We start from the raw sequence: 26,113 nt of genomic DNA, 5'->3' as shown, positions 1-26,113 counted from the left end.
CACAACTAACAATTACTACGATATTGTCCCATTGACTACAATCATTAACTCTTATCCTTCAGTGGCCTCAGGGCTTTGATAAGTGGTGACTTCTTTGTAAGAAAAAGCCCCAAACTGTCTGTAAATTGTTGCAGAACTGCCTCATATTTACTTCTATGTCCAGTCATTTGTCCCAGTCATCTGCCACACCTTGATTAACAATCCCATTTCGGCTCTCTTTTGTGCGTCTTGGTGAACAACTTCCTCTCCATTGCTTTTTTACTAACCTCATTTCCTATAATTCTGTGTGTGGATCAACCTATTTTCTATTTTTTGTTATTTCCTAGCACATTTTTTTCTCAATAATAATTGATTATTTTTTTTTATTAAAATGTATGTAACAAACGGTTAGTCAGTTAACAGACTTCCTAATTTTCTGAGTAGTGCCATCGGAAGCAATGACAAGGCAAATCAGTTCCTTCGCTTTCTTTTATGCATTGAATACATTTTTTTTTTTTATGATGTTTGAAATTTTGTTATTTTGATTTCAATAATTTTATTTTTATACTTTCATAAACATAATTATATAAATTCAAATAAAACGTTTTTATTTTTAACATTAAAAAAAAAAAAACTTATTTTTATAATTTTATAAACATATTTCTTATAAAATTTCAAATAAAATAAAAACTTTTATTTCTAAAATTTTTGTTATTAAAACTGCAAATAAAGACTAATTGTGTTATTTTTTATCTTTTTATAATTTTGTTAATTTTTGTTCTATACTTTTTTTTTTACATAGGCGTCACCACTTATCAAGGCCGATCGGCCACTCAAGGATAAGAGTTAAAGAGTGTAGAGTAGTCAAAAGAACAATATAGTAATCAATAGTAATGGAAGTTCTGTAAATTTGTTAACTTAAGTGGAACGGCTCATCAGAAACTTGTTCATGTTGGACTTGAAGACACCCATATTATAGACAGCTGGAAAGCAGGAAAACGGAAGACAATTCCACAGGCGTGCAGTTCTAAGAAAGAAGCTTTGATCATAGAATCTATGTTTAGGTTTAGGCACAGATAAAGAGTGGGGAAAATTATTGATAATGTTTTCAGCTAGTCTAGTGTTTCTTGTGAAAGTTTGGCGAGGGGGGACCATAGATTGAAGCTCAGTCGAACACTTTCCATGAAAATAACGATAAAGCAGAGACAAACTCGCAACATCTCTTCTGTGAGATAGAGGTTGCAGCGAAGAGAAAAGAACATCTCCCACCAGGCCACAAAGTCTATTTTGAACCCTATCAAGGCAGGACAAGTCTTTTCTAGCAGCTCCTGCCCATATGTGGCAACAGTATTCCATTCTTGGACGTATCTGGCTCTTATATAGATAGAGGATTGCATCAGCAGTGAGATATCTACTGGATCTATAGAAGGATCCGACCATTTTTACAGCGGCCTTGGCAACAGATTTGATATACGTATTCCATTTAAGATCAGGAGTAAAGGTCAAGCCCAGAAGCCTGTCAAAACTTGAGGCCTCCCAAAGACGAGAGCCATTCATTTTAATTGATGCCAGATGTGGATCAGAACGTTGATGATGTAAAGATAGAAGTTTGGTTTTAGATGCATTAAAAGTAACCAGACACTCCTTTCCCCATTGTACAACGTGATCAAGATCAGAGGAAAGAGAATCGGAGAGAACTTGGTCGTTTTACTGTCTTAGATGTGCTACCATAGATGGTAGTGTCGTCAGCAAAAATGTCTACGAATGATGTAAGGATGTGATTTGGAAGATCATTAATGTAGATCAGGAAAAGAGTTGGGCCCAGGATGGACCTCTGAGGGACTCCAGCATTTATACTGTGAGCTTCTGATTTTTGCCCATCAACTACTACTCTTATGAACCTATCAGAGAGAAATGATTTAATAATTGAGAAGACATTTCCAGCTATACCATAGCTGGAGATCTTGTGAAGTAAACCTTTATGCCATACCCTATCAAAGGCCTTTGATATGTCAGGAGCAATTGCCCTAGAAAGGTTGCCTCTGTCGAGAGATTTTCTAATCCTATGAGATATAACTGTAAGCACATCTACTATAGATCTAGCAGAATGGAAACCATATTGAGTGTCACTAAGAAGGTTATTTTTGCTGAGATGATTGATACTTTTCAATAATGCTTTTTTCTTATATTTTATTTCAATAAATTGCTTCACAATAGAAATACTGAAGAACAATATAAGTAAAGGAACTGATTTGCCTTGTCACCGCTTCCGGTAGAGCTCTGCAGAAAATTAGGAAGTACGTTAGCTGACTATAAATAAACTTATGTTACTGTGTTTCTTGTTTTTTAGGCACCAGTAAAGAAAAAGTCGGGTCGTTTTGATTATGACAGTTCTCTGACATCTACAAAGGCCATAAAAAAGTAAGTGTACATTTAGTTTTTTATCTATTTTTTTATTTTTTATTTACAAACTCTGGGCCTATTCTTCACCGGACAATATTTACATTTGGCACCCTATTTATATAGACAGCTGTTTTTTCTCTGAATTTTTTTGTGATGAGGATTGATTATTCATATTATTTGGTTTCTTCAGACAACTGTTCTCATCTTAAGTATGATTTTCACAATGTTTCAGTCTATGTAATCTGCAACCTTCTTCAGGTGTATCTTGTTGAACTCAGGGGAGGAATCTTTCTGTTGGACGCAGGAGAAATCTTTGTTGGACTCAGGGGAATCTTTCTGTCAAACTCGGGGGTGGGGGAATGTTTCTGTCGAACTCAGGGGTGGGGAACTCTTTCTGTTGAATCCGGGGGTGGGGGAATCTTTCTATCGAACTCGAGAGTGTGGGAATCTTTCTATCAAACTCGATGGTGGGGGAATGTTTCTGTCGAACACGGAGGTGGGAAAATCTTTCTGTCAAACTTGGAGGTGGAGGAATCTTTCTGTCGAACTTGGGGGTGGGGGAATCTTTCTGTCGAACTCGGGGGGGGAGGGTAGGGGAATGTTTCTGTCTAACTAGAGAGTGGGGGAATGTTTCTGTGGAATTCGGGGGTGGGGGACTGTTTCTGTCGAACTCTGGGAGGGGGGATCTTTCTGTCGAACTCCAGAATCTGTATGGAATTTGGAACAGAACCCTTTATTTAATCCACTATTATTTATTTCTTTAGATGGTCAGAAGTTGCATCGACTGAAACATTGTGAAAATAACACTCAAAATGAGAACAGTAGTTCAAAGAATTTAAATATTGTGAATAGTTTCTTCTGTTCAACTGGAAAATCTGGACAGCTGTATTTGGCGATAAACCAAAAATATCTGATCTGTTATATGACATTGTTCTGCAAGGTTGAGGTGGGTTGCCACGTTTGGGTTGGTGCATCTGGTATAAGTCTTCCACTCCTAGACAGGATTCAGAAAAGAGTTGCCAACCTAATAGGTCCTGCACTGTCGACCAAACTCCAACCTCTGTCCCATCAACAAATTGCAGCATCACTGTGCCTATTTTACAAGTATCTTGATGGAAAGTGCTCAGAACTCCAAGCCCATGTACCCCTGCTACATAAATGCACCCGATTAACCTGACAGGTAGCAAAATCCCACCCCTACACTCTAGAAATCCTTAGATGCCAGAAAGCCTTCTACTCAAATAGTTTCTTCCTGCAAATTGCTAGACTTTGGAATTTTCATCAGAGTTTATGCTTCCCTGACTGTACTGACATGCAGAAGTTTAAGCGTAATGTGAACAGGCATCTTGCTGCTCAACTCCCCTGCAAATTATGTCCCAAATTGTAGCCCCTTATATCCAAGAGGCAGTGTGCCTTGTTTGGGGTGAAAAATCAGTAAAAGACAGTAAAAAAGAAAAAAAACATAACAAATAAGAAAAAGAAACATGTTTTTCTTTCTAAAGCATACTTGTTTGCTGTACTCACTTTTTAGTATTTTTAAAAAGTGTAGTTTTATTGTTACACTAGCAGGGTGACCTGACGTTGCCTAGGATTGAATGATGATCTACAAATGTTTAACACTTCCATATCGGTGAAATCGTCCATTTTTTTTAAATCAACTGATTGTCTGCTCTAGTTGGGCAGTGCACTGGACAGAAGTTCACATGTCTCTTGCAATGACTTAATCCACAATACATTGTAGTCTACATTGCACTGTAGAGAACCTATTGTTGATTTTATAAAATGATTTTTTATATATAATGTCTTGAAATAGTTTAAAATGCACAAGTCAAGTATCATGCTTCAATCATGCTCTAAACAGAAACATTCATTTCGAACACGCCCCCATCATATCAAAGAACCTACTGTTGATTTTTTATATGTGGCTTTACTGGTTGTGTGGTGATAATAGCTTGAATTTAAGTTTAAAATGAAAAAGTCAAGTATCATGGTGCAATTGTGCTTTAAACAGAAACATTCATTTCAAATGTGCCCTCGTCATATCAAAGAACCTATTATTGATTTTATATGTTAAGGCTTGTGTGGTAATAAAACTTCTCAAATGCACTTGTGATGTTAAGCTGTGTAAGGTGTTACCCTTGGTTAAAATTGCCTGTTCCTTCTTTCATTGGATTATTTTGATTATCGATACTTAAGACATTCCGATACATAATGTATCTAAGAACACTACCAGACACATAAAGTACCTTTGTGTGAAATTTCACAAAAATCAACCCAGCCATCTTTGAGTCCATAGGGAACTCTCTCTCTCTCACACCCACACGCATACAGACAATTTCCTTTCATATAATAGAGATTGCCACAGTCGAGTAGAATCTGGATTGGAATGCACACAATTTAATACCTTACAAAATGATCACAAATTAAATGATGACTGTTAAGGTTTCCTGGGGATTTAAAAAAAAAAATTTTTTTATTCCATTTTCACCCCAAACAAGGCACAGTCCCACTTTGATGAAGGTGGCTACTATCGAGGCCATACGTTGCAGGGACACTATGTAGGGAGTTGAGCGGCAAGATGTCTGTTCACATTACACCTTAACTTTTACATGTCAGTACAGTTGGGAAAGCAGAAACTTAGAAGGGAATTCCAAAGTCTAGCAGTTCTGTGAAGAAACTATTAGAGTAGAAGTCTTTCTTACACTTAGGGATCCCTACTGTGTAAGGGTTGGATTTTATGTCGAGTGGGTACAAGGGCTTGTAGTTTGTCGGAGCATTCACCATTAAAATACTTGTAGAACAGGCAGAGGTATGCAACATTTCGCCGATGGGACAGAGGTTGAAGCCTAGATGACAGTTCAGGACCTATCAGGTTGGCGACTCTCTTTTGAACCCTGTCCAGGAGTGAAAGACTAGTAGCAGATGCACCATCCCAAATGTGACAACAATACTCCATACATGGGCGAATGGTGGCCTTGTAGAGGTACAGGATACTTTCCAGCGTAAGTAACTTTCTAGCGCGGTAGAAAGAGCCCAACTTCCTCACAGCAGGCCTGGCAATGCTCTCAATGTATCTGTTCCAACTCATGTTCCCTGTGAACGTTAAGCGGAAGAGTTTGAAAGAAGTAGTTTCAAGTAATGAGCGAAGCCAACAAATGAAAAATAAAGGTTACAAAAATCAAATATACAAAAGAAAAATGAATGTTACCATAGCCAATAAAAGTTGCTTTTGTATCTACCTGGTTCATTTTTTGGTTTTAAATTAGTTTTAAATACTTTTTATTTCATCTGAAATATTTATTGTTCACAAGGTCTAAGCCAACAAAGATGGCTGCCACATTCTTCATGAGTTGGCAGCCATCTTTGCTGTATCTGTTTTACAAGTACTTTAATAAAACATGCTCTGATAAACTCATAACACTTGTGAGCCCCTTGACATACATACTTCCAACTAATCCGGCTAGCAGCAAAATCCCACCCCTTCACCGTAGAAGACCCTAGATGCTGGAAAACCTATTAATCTGATAATTTCTTTCATCAGAATGCTAGACTTTGGAATTCCTTTCTTGTTTCCTGCTTCCCTGAACATATTAACAACAAATGAAAAAAAAAAAAAAAATGGTGAAAAATCAAATATACAATAAATAAATGTTTCCATAACCAATAAAAGTTACTTTTCAACCTACATGACTTATTTTTTTGTTTGTGTTTTTAAGTAGTTTAGAATGCTGCTTTTTAAATCTCATTCGGTTTTTATGAGGGGTTAGCCATCAAAGATGACTACCGATGCATACAAAATGTTGGGGACTGTATTTGTTGGCTAACACCTCATAAAAAGTGAATATTTGAGATTAAAAAAGAGCATTTAAAACTATTTAAAAACACAAAAGAAAATGAGCCAGATTGGTACAAAAGTTACTTTTATTCATTACTAGCGAGGGGTACCCAGCGTTGCCCGGGTGTTTGGAGGTGTGTGTGGAAACTCCGGGGGTGGAGGGTGTGGTTAAAAAAAAAAATGTTTTGGTAGGTAAGTATGAGGATCGAACCCGAACCGTTTAGGCAAAGTTGTAAATTAAAGTGTGAAAAAAAAAATGTGCGACGTTAACCATTGCCCCACCGCGAGATGCTAACGGAAACACGTTTGAATTTATTTAATTACTTGGATTTGGCAGGTGCCCTTTTTAATGAGTTAATGAGGTCAAGTTTGACTGCTGGATTTTTATTTTCCCAAAATGTTATAGGAAAAAGACTAACCCACATGCGACGAGCGACAAACCTTGAATATTTATCTTCCTGAAATCGAGCAAATTAAATAGACAGGCGAGCTTCGTTGTTAACTGTGAGATATTACCATTTATATGTGATATAAAAAGTTTTAAAAAGTTGTGAAGCGACCAACCGCTTCTCTGAAAAAAGCCTTTTGTAGACATACAGAAAAAGCGAACACACATACAAACATACATACATTTTTGCTTTTATATTTATAAATGGTAACATTTATTTGTTGTATATTTGATTTTTTCTCCTTAGTCATATTTTTGCTTAATTGAACAATCCCCAGTTTTCCATATTAAAAAAAAAAAAAAATTCCTCTGCTAATATTTGGTGATCTCCACTGAACCATCAGTAAAAAGTTGGATATTGAATGCAGCAGCAAGTCCTGGGAACATATACCAGAAAGAACAGTTGGAAATAAGTCATTCACCATCCACTATGACAATGCAATTTCTACAGCTACATACGTAGAAAAAGGAACTATTAAACCTGACATAGTGATATGGGACAAGAAAGAGAAAGAAGCAACCTTAGTAGAAGTCAGTGTCCATCATTCCAATAACTGGACCCATGAAAAAGAATTTCCAAAACTATTTGGCAAATCTAGCCGTTGGACCAAGTGCAAGAGAGATAAAAAACAATTGCACTTAAAGTGACGATTAGAATCTTAAAAAGATATCTCGGTTTGAATGTCTGAGATAGCGGGTAAATGTCTGGCATCTGGTAGAATGCCCCATCCCCAACTAGAAAAAAATGATAAGAAAATTACTTGCTTACAAAATTACCTACAAAATGATAAATTAATTACTTACTGCATATTTTCTGTGTATTATTATGCTTGGTTTAAAAACTGACAGCTAAAAGGCAACAATAATTTTGATATGTTTGGCCTTCAGATTAATATTTGTTGTTTGATAATAATTTAATAATAATTTTATTTTTGTTCAATAACCTTGAGCCTAATCCTCATTTACTTCTATCTCCTTTTTCTATTTCTCCCTCCTCTTTCCCTCTCACCTTCCTCTTTCCATTTTTCTCTCACTCCACTTTCCCCTTTTCTCTCTTCCTCTTCTTTGCCTATACTCCCTTCCTCCTCTTTCCCTATTCTCACTCCCTCCTCTTTTCCATTTATCTCCCTTCTTTCTTCTTTTTCATTCTCTCTCCCCTACACTTTTCTTTCTCTCACTATTATTTCTCTCTCTACCTTCCTTCTTTCTATCTCTCGCCTCCCCCCTCTGTTTTTATCCTCTTTTCCTTCTATTTCACTACTCCTTCACCTTCTCACTCACTCTCCTTCCTCACCTTCCCTTTCCCTCTTCTTCCCTTTCCTTTTCTCCTCTTCTTCCCTCATCTCCATCCCCACTCCTCTCTCCCTCTCCTTTTGCCTCTCTCTTTCACTCCTCTTTCTTCTGCCTCTCTCTCTTTCACTCCTCTTTCTTCTGCCTCTCTCTCTTTCACTCCCTCTTCTTCTGCCTCTTTCTCTCTTTCCCCACTCCTTCCCCCTCTCTTTCCTTCCAAAATACTATTAGAAATTCACTCAATATATGTTACCTTGACATAGGCTGACATATATTCGATGGGTCTCTAACAGTGTTTTGTATAATTATTTAGTTTTAACTCATTTTCCCAAACTTACCATATTCAACAGCAAGCATGTCGCCATTTTTCTTTTTTCAAATATATCGATAAACACTGTGACTGTGATTTTCAAAAGATTCCATGTTTTAAAGTGAGTAAAACAACTAAAAACTTTTGCAGATAGGTAGAAGAGTAACTTATCTTGCCTTTGGTAACATTTATTTTTTATATATTTGATTTTTTACCACTTTTTCGAATGTATGTGTACAGTAAAAAAAAAAACCCAAAAAATTTCAAGCAACATACTAGTATTTTAAAGTCCGTTTTCTAATACGTGTCAGGAGGAAGACTCATATCATAGCAAGAGAACAATATTTGTGTGAAATGGACAATTGATAAAGAGAAACAAGGAAAAAAATAAAGTCAAGAATTCCTTCTCAGGTCCCTGCTTCCCTGGCCGTACTGACATGCAGAAGTCCAAGCATAATGTGAACAGACATCTTGCGACTTAAATACCCTGCAAATTATGTCCCAAAATTCAGGGTGGAATGAGGAAATTGTCGCCTTTATAAAAAAACAACACTACAGCTTTTTTTTAAACTTTTATTAAAAAAAATCAATTCAGGTAACTTGATTATGTAGTAGAGCTTACGTCTATTCAATGTAGCCGCTTTTAACCTGAATCACTGCCTTGATACAGGTCTGATTGCAATAGGGGATCACCGCACTCTTCAGCACATCCAGGTACACTTTGATGTTGACTTTCAAGCCGACTTCAAAGATGTGAGGTGGCATGATGTGGTCCTCACTTGAAACCACACTAAAGACCATAACTGTGGCCGGACTCTCTCTTCTTACATCTTTCTATTTCTATATATATACATCTCTCTCTCTCTCTCTCTCTCTCTCTCTCTCTCTCTCTCTCTCTCTCTATTCTTCATCTCTTTTTCTTCATAAATTACTTATTTATAGTATTCCATATCTCTCACCGTATCGCTCATTGAGTTGTACTCTCAAGCATTAAACCGTCTGGATTTGTATTTTGAGGGTGCTGGCAATGGTCCTGTTGCCATAACCTGGATTGATAGAGAGCATGAGTTGTACAGTAGTTCATCTTCGATTTCACTCGTTCAACATTGTGTCACTTTCAGACATGATAGAAGGCCTATCCTATCACTCTTGGGATTTGTACACAACTGGCACAACCGTTACTAAAGGTGAGGATGTCTTTCGTCATCTTTAAACCAAGTACCTGTTCTTAGACAATATTTCATCAGAACGCTGATATGGTTCTAAGATGAAAGTTTTCAAGAGAAAAAAGTGATTAAAAAAAAAAAACAAAAAAAAAACTTGCACATTGAAATAACATCTGTCTTATTGTGTCTTTTACTGTTTTTCTATTTTCAGCGCCTTGTCGTGTTCGAAACTGGTAACAAAGACAGGCTCTTGTGATGACATCGACAATAAAGAGAATTCTGAAAAGACGTTGAGCACCAGCGCTCCAGCTTCCACCAACAGCCTTCTGGGTAATTTTGAGGTAAACAATCAGTAATAATACACGTTGTCGTTGTTTCAACCTTTTATTCGGTCAACAGTGGTACAATTACATTTTGTGCTTTTAACCGATGGTAAAAAAAAGATCATTTTTTAATACTTTTAGTTATTGGTCGTTCATGGAACACAGACTGTCAGAGACAAATTAGACACTTTCTGCAAATGAGAAAAGAAACATGTTGGAAATGAATTGACGTATTCTTCAATTTCAGAGGGCATCTTTTGTTCAGCATTTTCTTCATAGTCACTACTTTCATCGTCTTTTTTCTCTCCTTCTCTATTCCTCTCCCGCTCCTCTGCCTTTTACTGACTCTCTCTCTCTCTCTCTCTCTCTCTCTCTCTCTCTCTCGCATCCATTTACTTACAAAATTTCTATGCTTTATCTCTCTCTTCTTTATCTCTCTTTTCTCCACACGTCTATTTTCCCCTCTCTCTCCCCCTCCCCATTCCTCTCTCTTCCCGCCTTTCTTCCACCTCTCCCATTCCCATTTGTCATTCTCATCTCTCTCTCTCTCTCTCTCTCTTCTCCCGCCTCTCTCTCTCTCTTCTCCCGCCTCTCTCTCTCTCTCTTCTCCCGCCTCTCTCTCTCTCTTCTCCCGCCTCTCTCTCTCTCTCTTCTCCCGCCTCTCTCTCTCTCTTCTCCCGCCTCTCTCTCTTCTCCCGCCTCTCTCTCTCTCTTCTCCTGCCTCTCTCTCTCTCTTCTCCCGCCTCTCTCTCTCTCTTCTCCCGCCTCTCTCTCTCTCTTCTCCCGCCTCTCTCTCTCTCTTCTCCCGCCTCTCTCTCTCTCTCTCTTCTCCCGCCTCTCTCTTCTCCCGCCTCTCTCTCTCTCTTCTCCCGCCTCTCTCTCTCTCTTCTCCCGCCTCTCTCTCTCTTCTCCCGCCTCTCTCTCTTCTCCCGCCTCTCTCTCTCTCTTCTCCCGCCTCTCTCTCTCTCTTCTCCCGCCTCTCTCTCTCTCTTCTCCCGCCTCTCTCTCTCTCTTCTCCCGCCTCTCTCTCTCTCTTCTCCCGCCTCTCTCTCTCTCTTCTCCCGCCTCTCTCTCTCTCTTCTCCCGCCTCTCTCTCTCTCTTCTCCCGCCTCTCTCTCTCTCTTCCCCAGCCTCTCTCTCTCTCTCTCTTCCCCAGCCTCTCTCTCTCTCTCTCTTCCCCAGCCTCTCTCCATTCTTGCCCCGCCCCTCTCTCTCTCTCTTCCCCCGCCCCTCTCTCTCTCTCTCTTCCCCCGCCCCTCTCTCTCTCTCTTCCCCCGCCCCTCTCTCTCTCTCTTCCCCCGCCCCTCTCTCTCTCTCTTCCCCCGCCCCTCTCTCTCTCTCTTCCCCCGCCCCTCTCTCTCTCTTCCCCCGCCCCTCTCTCTCTCTTCCCCCGCCCCTCTCTCTCTCTTCCCCCGCCCCTCTCTCTCTCTGCCCCCGCCCCTCTCTCTCTCTTCTTCCGCTCCTCTCTCTTTCTTCTTCCACCCTCTCTCTCTCTCTCTCTCTCTCTCTCTCTCTCTCTCTCTCTCTCTCTCTCTCTCTCTCTTCCTCCGCCTCTCTCTCTTCCTCTGCCTCTCTCTCTCTCTTCCTCCGCTTCTCTCTCTCTCTCTTCCTCCGCTTCTCTCTCTCTCTCTTCCTCCGCTTCTCTCTCTCTCTTCCTCCGCTTCTCTCTCTCTCTCTTCCTCCGCTTCTCTCTCTCTCTCTTCCTCCGCCTCTCTCTCTCTCTTCCTCCGCCTCTCTCTCTCTTCCTCCGCCTCTCTCTCTCTTCCTCTCTCTCTCTCTCTTCCTCAGCTTCTCTCTCTCTCTCTTCCTCCGCTTCTCTCTCTCTCTCTTCCTCCGCTTCTCTCTCTCTCTCTTCCTCCGCTTCTCTCTCTCTCTCTCCCTCCGCTTCTCTCTCTCTCTCTCCCTCCGCTTCTCTCTCTCTCTCTCTTCCTCCGCCTCTCTCTCTCTCTTCCTCCGCCTCTCTCTCTCTCTTCCTCCGCCTCTCTCTCTCTCTTCCTCCGCCTCTCTCTCTCTCTTCCTCCGCCTCTCTCTCTTCCTCCGCCTCTCTCTCTCTCTCTCTCTCTCTCTTCCTCCGCCTCTCTCTCTCTCTCTTCCTCCGCCTCTCTCTTCCTCCGCCCCTCTCTCTCTCTTCCTCCGCCTCTCTCTCTCTCTCTCTTCCCCCATCTCTCTCTCTTCCCCCATCTCTCTCTCTCTTCCCCCATCTCTCCCCCCATCTCTCTCTCTCTTCCCCCCATCTCTCTCTCTCTTCCCCCCATCTCTCTCTTTCTCTCTCTTCCCACATCTTTCTCTCTCTTCCCACATCTTTCTCTCTCTTCCCACATCTTTCTCTCTCTTCCCACATATCTCTCTCTCTTCCCACATATCTCTCTCTCTTCCCCCATCTCTCCCCCCATCTCTCTCTCTCTTCCCCCCATCTCTCTCTCTCTTCCCCCCATCTCTCTCTTTCTCTCTCTTCCCACATCTTTCTCTCTCTTCCCACATCTTTCTCTCTCTTCCCACATCTTTCTCTCTCTTCCCACATATCTCTCTCTCTTCCCACATATCTCTCTCTCTCTCTATTTATAGATATATATATATATATATACATCTTTCTCTTCCTACATCTCTCGCTCTCTCTTTTTACATCTTTCTATATATATATATCTCTCTCTCTCTATCTCTCCCTCTTTCTCTCTATTCTTCAGCTCTCTTTCTTCATAAATTACTTATTTACAGTATTGCATATCTCTCACCGTATCGCTCACTTGTTATTTAGATTTTCAACCTTTCCCCTTATGAATGAAGGTTGGAGGTTCCATCGTCTGAAACGTTTTGAGAATAACATCTAAGATGTGAACAGTAGTATAAGTAATCTAAATAATCTAAAACTTATTTTTGGTTGAGGACATGTGTTGCATGGAACAAAATGATATGAAAATGATATAATGTGTAATGTGAATCTTAAAGCCAAGTTTAGTTCTGGTGACCCCAGAGAATTATTGAATCTGGATGGTATAAGAAGATATGCATAGAACAGGAAACTTTGTTGGTTTGGTCACATTGAAAAAGTGGATGAGAGTTCTTGGTGTTGTATTCTCAAACTTGTCATACATGCAACAACCTAGCTGCTGTAATCATGACAGAAATATTAAAGTTTATAATCGTACCTTGGCTACAGGTCATTCTTCTTGTATATGTTTCCGTAGTGATCTTTCCAGACTGAGGGAATGCTGTCCAGTAATTAAAGCTTCTTATTCATACCTTCAAAAAAACTAACTCGACACAAGACTGATGAAAGATAGTCATAATTTATTCAACGTGATCTGTGTTTAAAATCATTAACCAATGTGGAGGAGAGAAAGAGATGAAGATCATTAATTAGTTATATCTTATAAGCCCATGTAAGTAGATTGAATGAAATGAGGAAGAAGAGTTGAAAGTATGTTTGATGCATCTACACATCTTTATAAGAGGCTCTGTCTGTCAGACATCTGCTCCTCTGTCATCTGTAAGCTTAAAATTTTCATTGTTTAAAAAGGTATTTTTGGATAGCAAAGATATTGAGGTTGTTCAGACTTTTTTTTTCCTTGGTGATATCATTGGAGCACAGGGTTGAGTAGGTGATATCTTAATTGCAAGAGTTAAGTTCAGGCAACTTTTTCCATTACAAACCAGCAGAGCATTACCATTTTCAACCAAGAGAAGATTCTACTGGGTATGTGTACGCAGTGTGGTGGTGTATGAAAGTGACACCTGATCAGTGAGGGTCGAAGATATATGTTGCATGGGGAGGAATAATATTAGAATGATATGATGAATATGTAATGTGAGTCTGAAAGACAGGCCTAGATCTGATGACTTCAGAGGAAGATTAAATCTGGAGATATGTGTGCAAAACAGGAGACTTTGTTGGTATGGTCATGTTAAAGGGATTAATGAGAGTTCTTGGCTTAGTAGATGTAGAACAATTTCAGTAACCTGTTTAGTTAAGAGGGGAAGACCAAGAAAAACATGAGGGGAAAATAATAAGGATGAAGTTCTGAATTTTTTTTTTTAGATGAGGGCTGATTCTTTATATTACTTGTATTGTTTGGACTATTGTTCTCATCTTGAGTGTTATTTGTGCAACGTTTTGGTCAGATTGGCCTTCGACCGTCCTCAGGCATGCTGGTTTCTTTTCCAAACAACAACCAACATGTCGATGGAGATGATCGAAGGCCAATCTGATTAAAACGTTGCACAAATAACACTCAAGATGAGAACAATAGTCCGATCAATACAAGTAATAGAAATAAGAATGAAGTTTAACGAAAAAGGGATAAAGATCTGACTAGAGATATGTTAGTTTTGAAGTCCATTTCTAAAAGTTGTCCAACACATGCCAACATGTAAAAATACTATAAATATGAAGAGTAGTAACATGATAAAATTGAATGATTACATTTGTACAAAATATTTTCTTGAATATGATTCGGTTTATTGTATATAAATTTTCATTTTTTTTTACTTCAGGAGTCCATATTAAATGGTCGCATTGAACCGAGTGGCGTCGTGGAGGGCTTCATGGCCGAGATTGGTGCCAGCGGAACATTTTGTCCCAAACACATCAGCCTGCCAGTAACTTCTTACTTTTTTAGTCTTTCCGATGATAATGCCCCATCACCTTATTTGGTGAGTATGACGAGGTAGAAAACGTTTTTGGTTTCGGAATTTTATACTTGAAGATTTAGTGGTAACATCACAAATATTCTTACAGCAAAGAGACACTCGTGCATGGAATAAAGAAGAAAAAAAATATTCAAGAAGTGTATCTGGTTTATGCAAAAAGTCATGAAGAACGTGATAAGTAGGGCTATGACAAGAGAATAGTCTTTTCATTATTTTGACTCTCTAGTATATATCCGACACAGTTAATCAATTGAGAACCGCATCACTCCATCTAAAAACCTAAGATATTAACTGATATATACTCGAGAGTCAAAATAATAAAAAAAATATTCTCTTGTCATAGCCCTAGTGATAAGCTCATATGACTGGGCGAGATTTGAGGCAGATAAAAGAACCCGACTTGGAGAGAAAGAAGGCAGTTCTTCGTTATGTCTTGCATGGGTAGAAACGTTACAATCAGTCATGATTTCGCAGAATAGAAAACTTTTGAAAAATTTAGTGGTCATCACTTATCAAGGAAATATGACACTTGAGGATAAGGATTATGGTTAATGAAACGAAATGATTTTCAGGATCAAATTCAAATACTTATGCAGAGTTCATGACAGGAATCTATTGACATTAGATATAGAGACGACCATGGTGTTATTTGATTATTGGGATCTTTTAAGATGAGTAATTTGTATAGTTATTTGCGGACTATTATGCTCATTTTCGTAGTTGTTGTTTCGCAACGTTTCAGCCAACTATTCCTCTGATCTTTATCAGGTGATTAACCGTGATGGGATAGGAATGCTGAGTCTCTTAACTGTATCCTCAGTAAGTACTGCCTTCCATAGTTGTCGTCTCACCACATTTTGGCCAAGTAATTCTCTAGCCGGCTTTGAGTAGGATTGAAACTTCTATCTTCAGACAATGCTTACCTGGAACCATAGAGATTCAATGCTTCTATCCACTGCGCCACGGTCTTATAGATCCAAGTTTTTCGTTCTTATCTTGTCTTCCATTGTCAGGTTCGTACCGAACTGTATATTATTTTATTATTAGAATACTTTTGAGATGAGTAATTTGTATATTTATTTATTTATTTGCGGACTGTCATCTTCATCTTCACAGTTGTTGTTTCCTATCTTGTCACGGTTAATCACCTGACGAAGGCCAGAGGAATAGTTGGCCGAAGTGTCGTGAAACAGCAATTATGAAGATGAGGGTAACAGTCTGCAAATAAATAAATAAACGCACGTGTTATTTTTTTTTTTTATCTTAGAATGATTCAGCTTCTATAATTGTCAAGTTTGATGCTTTGTATGAAGTGCCTTCAATAAGTTTCCAGACTTTTTTTTTTCTTTTTTTTTTTTTCTTTTTTTTTTTTTTTACACGGTGGTCACGATTTATCAAGGCCCGGAAGCCACTCAGGGATAAGGGTTATTGCAAGTACATTACGTTAGTGTGGAGATTTGATGAAGCGTTTACTTAAGGGGGCGGTTCATTAGGAATTTGTTAACATTGGACTTGAAGACATCCAAGTTGTAGTCCCCTTTGAAGTAATCTCCTTCAGCTGCAATGCACTTGTTGTACCATTCCAACAACTTCTATAAGGCCCCATGGAAGTTCGTTGATGTGAGCATGTCAATGACCATCATCGCAGCCTCTTTCATCTCCTCAATTATCTCAGAACGACAGCCTCTAAGATTTTCTTTGAGTTGAGGAAATAACCAAAAGTCGCAGGTCCTGGATATGACCTTAAACTATATCCGATGGTGAGGCCTCAGCTTGCGGGCTCTGGGGAGTGTGGAGGCACCCTTTAATTGCCATTTTCAGTACCTGTTAGGGTTCCTACTATGGGTTGAATAGAAACTGACTTGCAAAAAACAAATGTATTCTATTAAAAAAATTTTCTTCAAAATCACCGGATTCGGCATTAAATAACCTGAAAAGGGTTGATATGCCGTAAAACAAAAACAACCAACCAACCAAAAGTCACAGGGAGCAAGGTCTGGACTAAAGGGAGGGTGAGGAACTGTCTTGATGCCTATCCTGGTCATGACAATGTATTTCTTTCTGATCTTCTCTCAGCACCCTTGGGACAAACTTCACACAAATCGTCTGCTTCTTCAGTTCCTCGCAAATAATTGTGTGCATAGTTCTCCCTGCTAACGTCAAACTGTGCACTTATTGTCTTCATAGACACACAAGTTGTTATCCATGAAATTCTTTATTTGACAAATAAACTCTGGTGTTTTGACTTCCTTACTCCTCCCACACCTCTCATCATCCCTTACAGATTTCCTGCCTTTCTTGAATCTCTTATACCACTGAAAAACTAATGCTTGATTCATGCAAGATGGTCCAAATGCAGTCTGAAGCATTCCATACATTTCTGTGGCATTTTTTTCCAAGTTTAAAGCAGAATTGTATTGCATATCTTTCTTCTAAAACGTCCAGATTGCATTTTTGAAATTCATTAACTGTGACAATCAGGCTTTAGTAGGGTGTATTTTATGAGGTTGCAATAAAAAACAATAGTTAACTAAACTTCCTATTTCTTGAGCTTCATGCTTTGATATGAATGATTTTCCCGAGCATGCTAATATTGCCCTTGATATTTTTCCCGGTTCTACTATGAATTGTTATTTAGTCATTGTTCTTGGCGAACTACTCGGTTTTTCCTGAAGATGGAGCTGATTATTATTAGTTCACACAAAATTGCGAAGAATATGTTCTCTTAAACTGTGATTGTGTTTTTTGCTGTCCACTGTTGTTAAAGGGCAAGTGGAGCAAGTGGCTGTGGGAAGTTCATATGTGTGGCAGTAGGACTCAGATCCATGTCGCACTTCTTGGAAAAACAGAAAAGGCTGTCTGAGAATTATTCTGACTTCACCAATTCCAACATCTAGCCCCTGCACTGATTAGCTGATTGCAACCCTATGTGTTGGGAGCAGTTGAGAACTACATCAATCGTACTGCCTGCAACATCAAGGATGAGCTGATTATCAGGATCAAACTGATGTTCAAATAACTTTCGAAGAACACCATGAAGGCCATAGTTCAGATCTTGTTTGGGGATTTGTGGTAGAGACTCGGGGTGGCTTTTTTTGAACGAGCTGCATTCAGCCAAAGATCAACAGCTTCAAAAAGACACTCACACATGATTTAGATGGCTACAATGAATTGTCAAGAGCTGTGTGGTGAGAGTTACTGCAGCAAGACCATGCGCGTCTGGCAACAGGACTGTGCTCCGTGTCACATCTCTGGTAAAAACATAGCAATCGCTGTCTGAGAATTTTTGCAAACTCACCCACAATCTAGCACTTCTTGGTTACCTGGTTACAAACTTATGGGATGCAGCCGAGATAGATACCAACTGCACCTCCTGCAGCATCAAAAACATGTTGATTCTTAGGTATTTTTTAAAAAAACACTGAAGACTGCATACTCCAAGTTTAAATTTTGCCTGGAGATTTTGGTAGAGACTTGGGATGGCTTATTCAGGACTTGAGATGGCTTTATTCAGCTAAAGACTCACTAAGAGATGCACTCTGAATGTTTTAGAATTATTATTGGCCAGGATATGATTCTTTTTTTTGTTCCCAAAATTGCCAACTCTCTTAGCGATTTCAATGTATAAGCTCTGCTAAAACAACTAAGTTGTTTGGAAATCTACACAAATAATTTGTGCAGAACCAACCACACTTTTTGGTGCAACTGCTAATCTGTCGGTGCAATGGATGCTTCAAGACAGAACACACAATAGACCTCAGGTTTTTACATCAGAGTGTTCCTTTTCATAGATGTATGTCTTAATAAAGACTGAGGGTGCATCTCTCCCAGTGGATTAACTCCCCCCCTCCCCCCTCAGATACCAACTTGGAAACTTCTATGTCTGGTGTGTTGCATACAGCGCCGAGCATTCCTAAATGGTCACCCACGTGGTACTAGTTAGGCTCGTTGTTGCTTAACTTTGATGATCTGGTGCGATCCGGGATTTCAACGTGATTATGGCATATTTTATGTATGTTATATTTTTTACTCAATCCAATTTTTGAATTATGTTGCCAATGTCAGTATCGCTAGATTTATATTGATCTTCTTTTTTTTTTTCTTTCAACAGGGCCATATCAACTTAGAAACTTTTTCCAAAAAGGGATACCACATACCTAAAGTTGGAACGGTGCAAGTCGTAAGTACCAATTACATTATAATCTTCCCAACATTGTATCGTTTTTTTTGTTTTTCTTTCTTTTACTAATGGGTCACTGTTTATCAAATTCCACTGATTGTAAGCTCATGAACTGTTATGTGTGCGCGCAGTTAAGAAAGACCTCATCCGTACAGGCTGTAACACCAAGAATGGACTGATTTCCAGGATCAAACTAGTATTCCGGTATCTCTCAAAGAACACCATAAAAGCTGAGTAATCATTTATCAAAGTCCGGTGTAGGAGGGCACTAGAGGATAAGGTTTCTACTTACTTGCCTCCCCACGAGGGCAGAGTTAGACACAAGGTCGGTTTTTAACATGGGGAAAATCCTGCTCCCCAAAAAAGGGACACTCTGGATAGGAACAAAAATAAAAATTGCCTCAATCTAGAAGGATTTCTCTTCCACTGATCAAGGTCAGAAAAGGTGAAATGTAGTATCAGAACAGATACTACACTTTGCTCCTAGTCAATAGGCAAAGGAGAATAAGGTTTGATAAGATGCCTTCAAGTAAAAAGTAATTTTCATCATCATCAATTTAAGATTTTTTGTTTGTTTTTTTTACACTTATCAGGCCCTAGAGGCCACTCGAGGATAAGGGTTAATGAGTGTATGGTAGTCAATGGGACAATATCGTAGTAATCGTTAGTAATGGAAATTTGGTAAATTGGATTACTTAAGGGGATGGCTCATCAAGAATTTGTTCACGTTGGACTTGAAGACAACCATATAGTAGCCAGTTGGAAAGTAGGGAAGCGGAACAGAGTTCTGCAGGTGTGTAGTTCTAAGAAAGAAGAAGCTTTCTTCATGGGATCTATGTTTAGGTTTGGGCACAGATAAAGAGTGGGGGAAATTATTGGTAGCGGTTTCAGCTAGACGAGTGTTTTTCGTGAAATCAGGCAAGGGGGGACCGTAGATTGGAGCTCAGACAAGCACTTGCCATGAAAATAATGATAGAGCAGAGACAGGCTTGCAACGTCTCTACTGTGGGAAAGAGATTGCAGGGAAGAGAAAAAGGCATCCCCTACGAGGCTATAAAGTCTTTTTTGAACTCTGTCAAGGCAGAATAGGGTGTTTCTAGCAGCTCTTGCCCAAATGTGACAACAATACTCTATCCTTGGCCATACCTGGCTCTTATATAAGTGGAGAATTGCATCAGCAGTGAGATATCTACTGGAGCATTAGAACGATCTCATTTACATGCTAAACTATCTCTAGATCCTTATTTCTCTCTCTCTCTCTCTCTCTCTCTCTCTCTCTCTCTCTCTCTCTCTCTCTCTCTCTCTCTCAAATCAATCCTTATCGCTTTGTCTCATGCTTTCCTTAACCTTCTCCTGCCAACAGATTCTGTTATCTCAACTGTTTTACCCCTTCCCCCTCTCTCTCTTGTATTCACTTTGGCAATTAAAGGTAATAGAGAAAGGAAATAATGAAAAGATTGGAATAATCCATTACAAATAAAAGGGAACGTTACCACAAATAGTACTACTATTTAACCGGTAACTGTAGAGATGAAAGGGATAAAGAAAGACAGAGAGCTGCATATAGTCAGCAGAAAAGCACTAATGTTAATTTTCCTCTGAGGTCATCAGATCTAATCTCATCTTTAAGACTCGCCTTTCTATAATATTCATCATCATCATTCAACTGACAATCTATTCATCTCATTAATCCTTTATCCTCGAGTTGTGTTTAGCCTTTGTATGTAGTAATTATTAGTTAACAAATTTTAGTTATCAATTTTTATCATTAAATTCTAATCATCATCATCATCATTATAGATTTAACGTCTGTTTTACATGCTACCTTATCTCTAGATCCTCTCAAATCAATCCTTATCACTTTTGTCTCATGATTTCCTTAACTTTATCCTGCCAACAACTCTCTCTCTCTCTCATCTGCACTTTGTTTATTGACAGTTAAAGATAATAGGGAAAGGGAATAATGAAAAGATTGGAATAGTCCATTATGAATAAAAGAAAATATCACCACAAATAGTAATATTAATCAAATGATAGCTGTAGCGATAAAAGAGAGAGAGAGAGAGAGATAGTCAGCAGAAAATCACTACTGTATGATTTTATACTTTTATTTTTATATAGCTAACTAGTTTTGCAAAATCATATGTAAAGAAACCGGAAGTTATTGATATAATCTCTTTCTCAATGTATTCAGATATATCTCAGCCTATTTCTATCTATCTATATATCTATACCTATTTAGAAAGAAAAAAGTTTTAGAGAGAGGGATAGGAATAGAGAGAGGGAGATATAATGAATAAAAAGTGACTTATTTTGGATTTTGTCTTTTTCTTTTATATTTTAAGTGTTTGTTTAAACTCACTTTTTCCTGATTCAAACAATCTAAACCAAACTTAATGAGTGATCCAACGGGTCTCATTTTTATCTAATTCCTCTTTATACATATAACTTGTAAGCTATCTTCCCTTTTTATTATTAAATTCTAATCATCAGCAGCAGCTTAACGTCTGTTTTACATACCAACTCATCTCTAGATCTTTATTTATCTCTCTCTCAAATCAATCCTTATCACTTTGTCTTTCCTAAACATTCTTCTGCCAACAGATCCTGTTATCCCAACTGTTTTACCGTGATAAAATACATTGTCACGATTTGTATCGAGTAATAAGAGTGTGGAAATTTCTTAATAAGTTCGTGTACCGTGTAAGATCGAACGAAACCCTTTATTTAATCCACGAGCGAAGCAAGCTCTCATTCTGTCAGCCATGACCTAATCCTGAGAAAATCAAAGCATGACACCCCTGTGAACTAAATAAAGTGTCCCGTTAGAAATGTTACATGATAAGGGCTGTCCCCTTTTCATGTAAGTATAAAAATAGGGAATTAGTTAAATGTAAAAATGAAATAGAATAGACGAAATTCGAACCTCGTAATTTAGGTCTAGAAATAGATTACGAGAGAGAATTAGAAAATGGAATGTAAAAACAAACCATTGTTTAGCTTAGAGATAAAATAGTTTTAAGAAAAGGAATGTGCATTTGTTAATTCTGTTACGAAATTGAATTGAGGAAAGCAACTATAGGATAATTTAATAAACATGTTTTTAACATATTGGAAATATAGGTTACTGGAAATATAGGTTAAAATTCCTTTTGTAAACAAAGGAAAATGTTTTGGACACACATTTCCAGAACACGTGAAAGAAGACACATGTTTTAACATGTGTATGACGTCATGGAAAATGGAAAGTTCTCGAGATAGTTAGAAACTTTAGAGTTAAGCAGGGAGAGTCTGGGGACGACAGACGACAGACGACAGTCTGGAGTCCAGCGATGGACAGTCGAACGTCTGGAAGCGAGACGGTCACCTTTGAAACATAGAATGTAAAACTTTGAATTCCTGCCTAAGAAAACCACCGACCAGTCCATGGAAATAAACGCATAATGTGTTTTTATAAACGTCGTCTTTGTGTTGTAATTCTACCAAAAGGTAAAGTGAAATTGTCATTATATGTCTTATATATCCTGTGTTTTAAAATGTCTTCACATACACAATGTCTCTACATCTCATATCTACAATGTGAACACTAAGACTGTCTCAACACTGTCTCCTCGCTCTAAGAGCTTCTACTACACTTCTAAGTATGAACATTTTATATATATGAATCTCTTCATAACACGAACACAGAACGCAACATCTCTCTTAATAAGACTCTCTAAGACTCACTTTTAATAAGACTTCCTAACAACGAACAACAACAACAACAATAATAATAATAATAATAGTGAAACCCCTATATAACAGAAATTCTATACAGATTCCTGAGTTCAACAGAAAAATTCCCAGATTCGACACGATACGGCTGAAGAAGGTTTAAGTCTACCTTGGCTGTAGCGTTATGCGAATAACACTCAAGATGAGAACAGTAATCCAAATAATCTCAATAATACAGATTATCCTCATCAAAATAATTGGGAGACATAGTGCTCAGGGTTTTTGCTGCTAAGGTGGTTTATAAGTTTGTGGGTGTTTACTTGGTTTGTTGCTACATGTTAGATGTTTCAGTGAATCCAAGCAAAGGAAAGCAAGGTGTTCAGAGTATTGCAGGTGTTTGATGAAGTGTATTCACTGCATTGCATGTCTTAAGCATTCAATGAGGTTGTGGCGAAGATGATTTGAATTCTAATTGTATATATCCTGTTAAAAAGATGTGAGGAGAACAGCTAACAAAGATCTGAATGATATCTAAAGATAAACCTTGAATACAGAAGAAAATCTAAACTTGTAACAAGTTTATTTACTTTGCATCTTATCTAAATTTCTTTAATGGAAGGAAATTGGCCAAAGTAAACATTCTCGGTGTAAGTTTTTAAATTTTATGGTATGTTTTTTTTTTTTTTTTTTAAATTTTTGTCTTTTTGTATTTTTGTTATTTGTTTTTTTTTAAATGTTCTTTCTTTATCTTTTCTTTATTCATTGTTCTTTGTTTTTCTTTATCCTTTTCTTTCCTTTTTTCTTTTTCCTTATTTCTCTTCCTTTTTTTCTTCCTCTTCCTTTTCCTTTCTTTTCTTTTCCTTTCTTTTCTTTTCCTTTCTTTTCTTTTTCTTTTCTTTTCCTTTTTCCTTTCTTTTCTTTTCCTTTTTCCTTTTCCTTTTTTCCTTTTTTCCCTTTTCCTTTTTTTTCCTTTTCCTTTTTTCCCTTTATCCTTTGTTTTCCTTTATCCTTTCTTTTCCTTTTTCCCCTTGTTTACTTTTCTCTTTTCTTTTTCCTTTTTTTCCCTTTCCTTTTTTCTTTTTCCCTTTCTTTTTTCCCCTCATTTTTCTTTTTCCCTTTCTGTTTTCTTTTTCCTTTTTTCTTTTTCTTCTCCTTTTTTCCCTTTATTCTTATTTTCCCCTTTCTTTTTTTCTTTTTCTATTTCCTTTTCCTTTTTCCTCATTCCTTACTTCTTCCAGTCATCCTTGATTGACCAAATTATCAAATTGATTCTTTAACAATATCAATTCTTTATTGATCTGAGCAGTAAGGACAAATGGTCAACCAATCAATCATTTTGTTGCTTAATTTCCACTAAAAGAAAAAAATACATTTCACGTTCTTATTAACAAAAATATTAAAAAAAAAAAAAAAATCCTAATAATATGAACGTTTTTTTGATTCAGACTCTGTTCAACCCAAACAAGACAGTTGTGAAAATGTTTGTCGTGATGTATGATCTGCAAGACATGCCATCAAATGCGCAGACTTTTATGCGACAACGGACAATGTACATGCCTGCCAATGCTGAAAGTCAAGAACCATCATATCTCCGATATTTGATCCATTTGAGGTAAATGATCCAGAAAATCAATTTATTTATTCATATCGTTTTTAATCCTGATACTATGGTTGCATAGCCTGGATGAAACATCATATATATATATATATATATATATATATATATACTTTTGGATAATTGCGCCAAATCCAGGAGTAATTGCATTAACTAACTCTTTATATGGTTGCCAAAAGAACAATTTTAGCTAGTTGATGCAATTACCCCGGACTTGGCGCAATAACCCCGGAGTATGGTGTGTGTGTGTGTGTATATATATATATATATATATATATATATATATATATATGTATTATTATTTTTATCATGTCCTTTTTCTCCTTTTTTCCATTTTTTGCTTTTTCAATCCGCTTGAATTCCTTCAAACTGTCTCAAACTTTTAAATGACTTTTTATGCAAATCTGATAAACTTCATATTATTTGTTTACTGTGATGCATTAACCTGCAAAATTTATTGTATATTTTGCAAACCTCTTCCCTCTGATGAGAAGAATTGCATTTTTCGAAACTCCATGGAATAAGGTTTTTCTTGTTTTATTTGTATTCCTTGTCGAATAATTAAAATTTTATATACCTTTCTTATAAGTTCTAAGTTTTTTTTTTTAAATTTGAATAAATTTTCAATATAAAGACTTTTATTTTATGTATATATATATATATATATATATATATATAGTGTTATAATGTAATAATTCCAGGAGGAAATCCGGGTATGAGAGCTCAATGTGGTAAACAGAGCAATAACATAAAAATATAACACGGAAATTACATAATTGTCGATGCAATAATTTATTTCAACCTTATGGTATTTTCAAGCATCTAAACTAGACAATTAGACAGTATCAAAAATGTAATTGTCTAGTTTAGATGCTTGAAAATACCATAAGGTTGAAATAAATTATTGCATCAACAATTATGTAATTTCCGTGTTATATTTTTATATTATATATATATATGTGGAAATTTTTTTCTTTCAATTAAATTTCACCTTTTATTTATACCAATCCTTAATTTATAAATCTCAATGTAATTAAACAGCATATAACAAATAAATAACGTTTTTATGCTACGAAACAGGTGCTGTCTAGAATTGTGAATGGCAACAGTATTAAAGAAATAAATTGTAAGATGGTCAACATCATGAAATTTGGAATATAGACTTATACACATGCACACACATATATGCAATGATAATACTTTTTTAATAAATATTAAGAATTATTGTTATACCTACAGACATTAGTGTTTCATACTTATGCGATCATTAGTATTAGGATGTGATAATTACTGCTAGTAAAGAGATTCAAACTCAATCACAGTCACCTTTCACTTCATAAGCTGGTATTCTACTTTACCATCAGAAATTAACACAATAATTGAGAGAAATCAAGTATCTATAAATGCCAAATCAGTGGGCGTACACAGTAAACAGTCAGAGAGTATTCAACAACATGAAGTTGGAATATTACATTTGTGCTTAGGTTGACAGTTTTTTGTTAATTCCCTAGAGAAGGCTCGACTTTATTTTCTTAAGGGGACTTTATAACGATAATATTTAAAAAAAAATAGATATTAACAATTATTTTTATACCTGCATGTAATAGAAAGCATTACTCACACAAGCGTCTGCACCTCTGTTTAGCCTGTCAGGTGACAAGATCAGGTGTTATATAGTCAAGTCTATATAAGGAGTCTATTTGAGTATATAACGAGTGTATATATTATTTATGAGTGTCTTTAATGTGTGTAATGTCTATAGAATGTGAGCGCATAACATGTATTTTTTTTTTTTTTTACATAGGCGTCACCACTTATCAAGGCCGATAGGCCACTCAAGGATAAGGGTTAAAGAGTGTACAGTATTCAAAAGGACAATATAGTAATCGATAGTAATGGAAGTTCGGTAAATTTGTTAACTTAAGTGGAACGGCTCATCAGAAACTTGTTCACGTTGGACCCGAAGACAACCATATCATAGACGGCCGGAAAGCAGGAAAACGGAAGACAATTCCACAGGCGTGCAGTTCCAAGAAAGAAGCCCTGATCATGGAATCTATGTCTAGGTTTAGGCACAGATAACGAGTGGGGGGAATTATTGATAGTGTTTTCAGCTAGACGAGTGTGTCCTGTGAAAGTTTGGTGAGGGGGGACTATAGATTGAAGCTCAGTCGAACACTTTCCATGAAAATAACGATAAAGC

General features: G+C 37.4%; 1 protein-coding gene across 2 annotated transcripts in view; it reads left to right on the top strand.

Moving 5' to 3' along the window:
• LOC145261158 (atos homolog protein A-like) overlaps positions 1-26,113 on the top strand; it is a 311,376-nt gene that overhangs the window by 279,379 nt on the left and 5,884 nt on the right. For both annotated transcript variants that reach the window (XM_080119477.1, XM_080119479.1), the window contains exons 7-11: positions 2,330-2,400; positions 9,643-9,772; positions 14,246-14,404; positions 18,513-18,581; positions 23,741-23,907. In XM_080119477.1, the coding sequence (XP_079975603.1) occupies positions 2,330-2,400; positions 9,643-9,772; positions 14,246-14,404; positions 18,513-18,581; positions 23,741-23,907 (596 nt within the window). The remainder of the gene's footprint in view (positions 1-2,329; positions 2,401-9,642; positions 9,773-14,245; positions 14,405-18,512; positions 18,582-23,740; positions 23,908-26,113) is intronic.

This window comes from Euprymna scolopes, chromosome 37 (genome assembly GCF_053919585.1).
Source record: "Euprymna scolopes isolate OS-2025 chromosome 37, ASM5391958v1, whole genome shotgun sequence".
Taxonomy (NCBI): domain Eukaryota; kingdom Metazoa; phylum Mollusca; class Cephalopoda; order Sepiida; family Sepiolidae; genus Euprymna; species Euprymna scolopes.
Note: the sequence above shows the minus strand (reverse complement) of the source record. Positions and strands in the feature narration are given on the sequence as shown.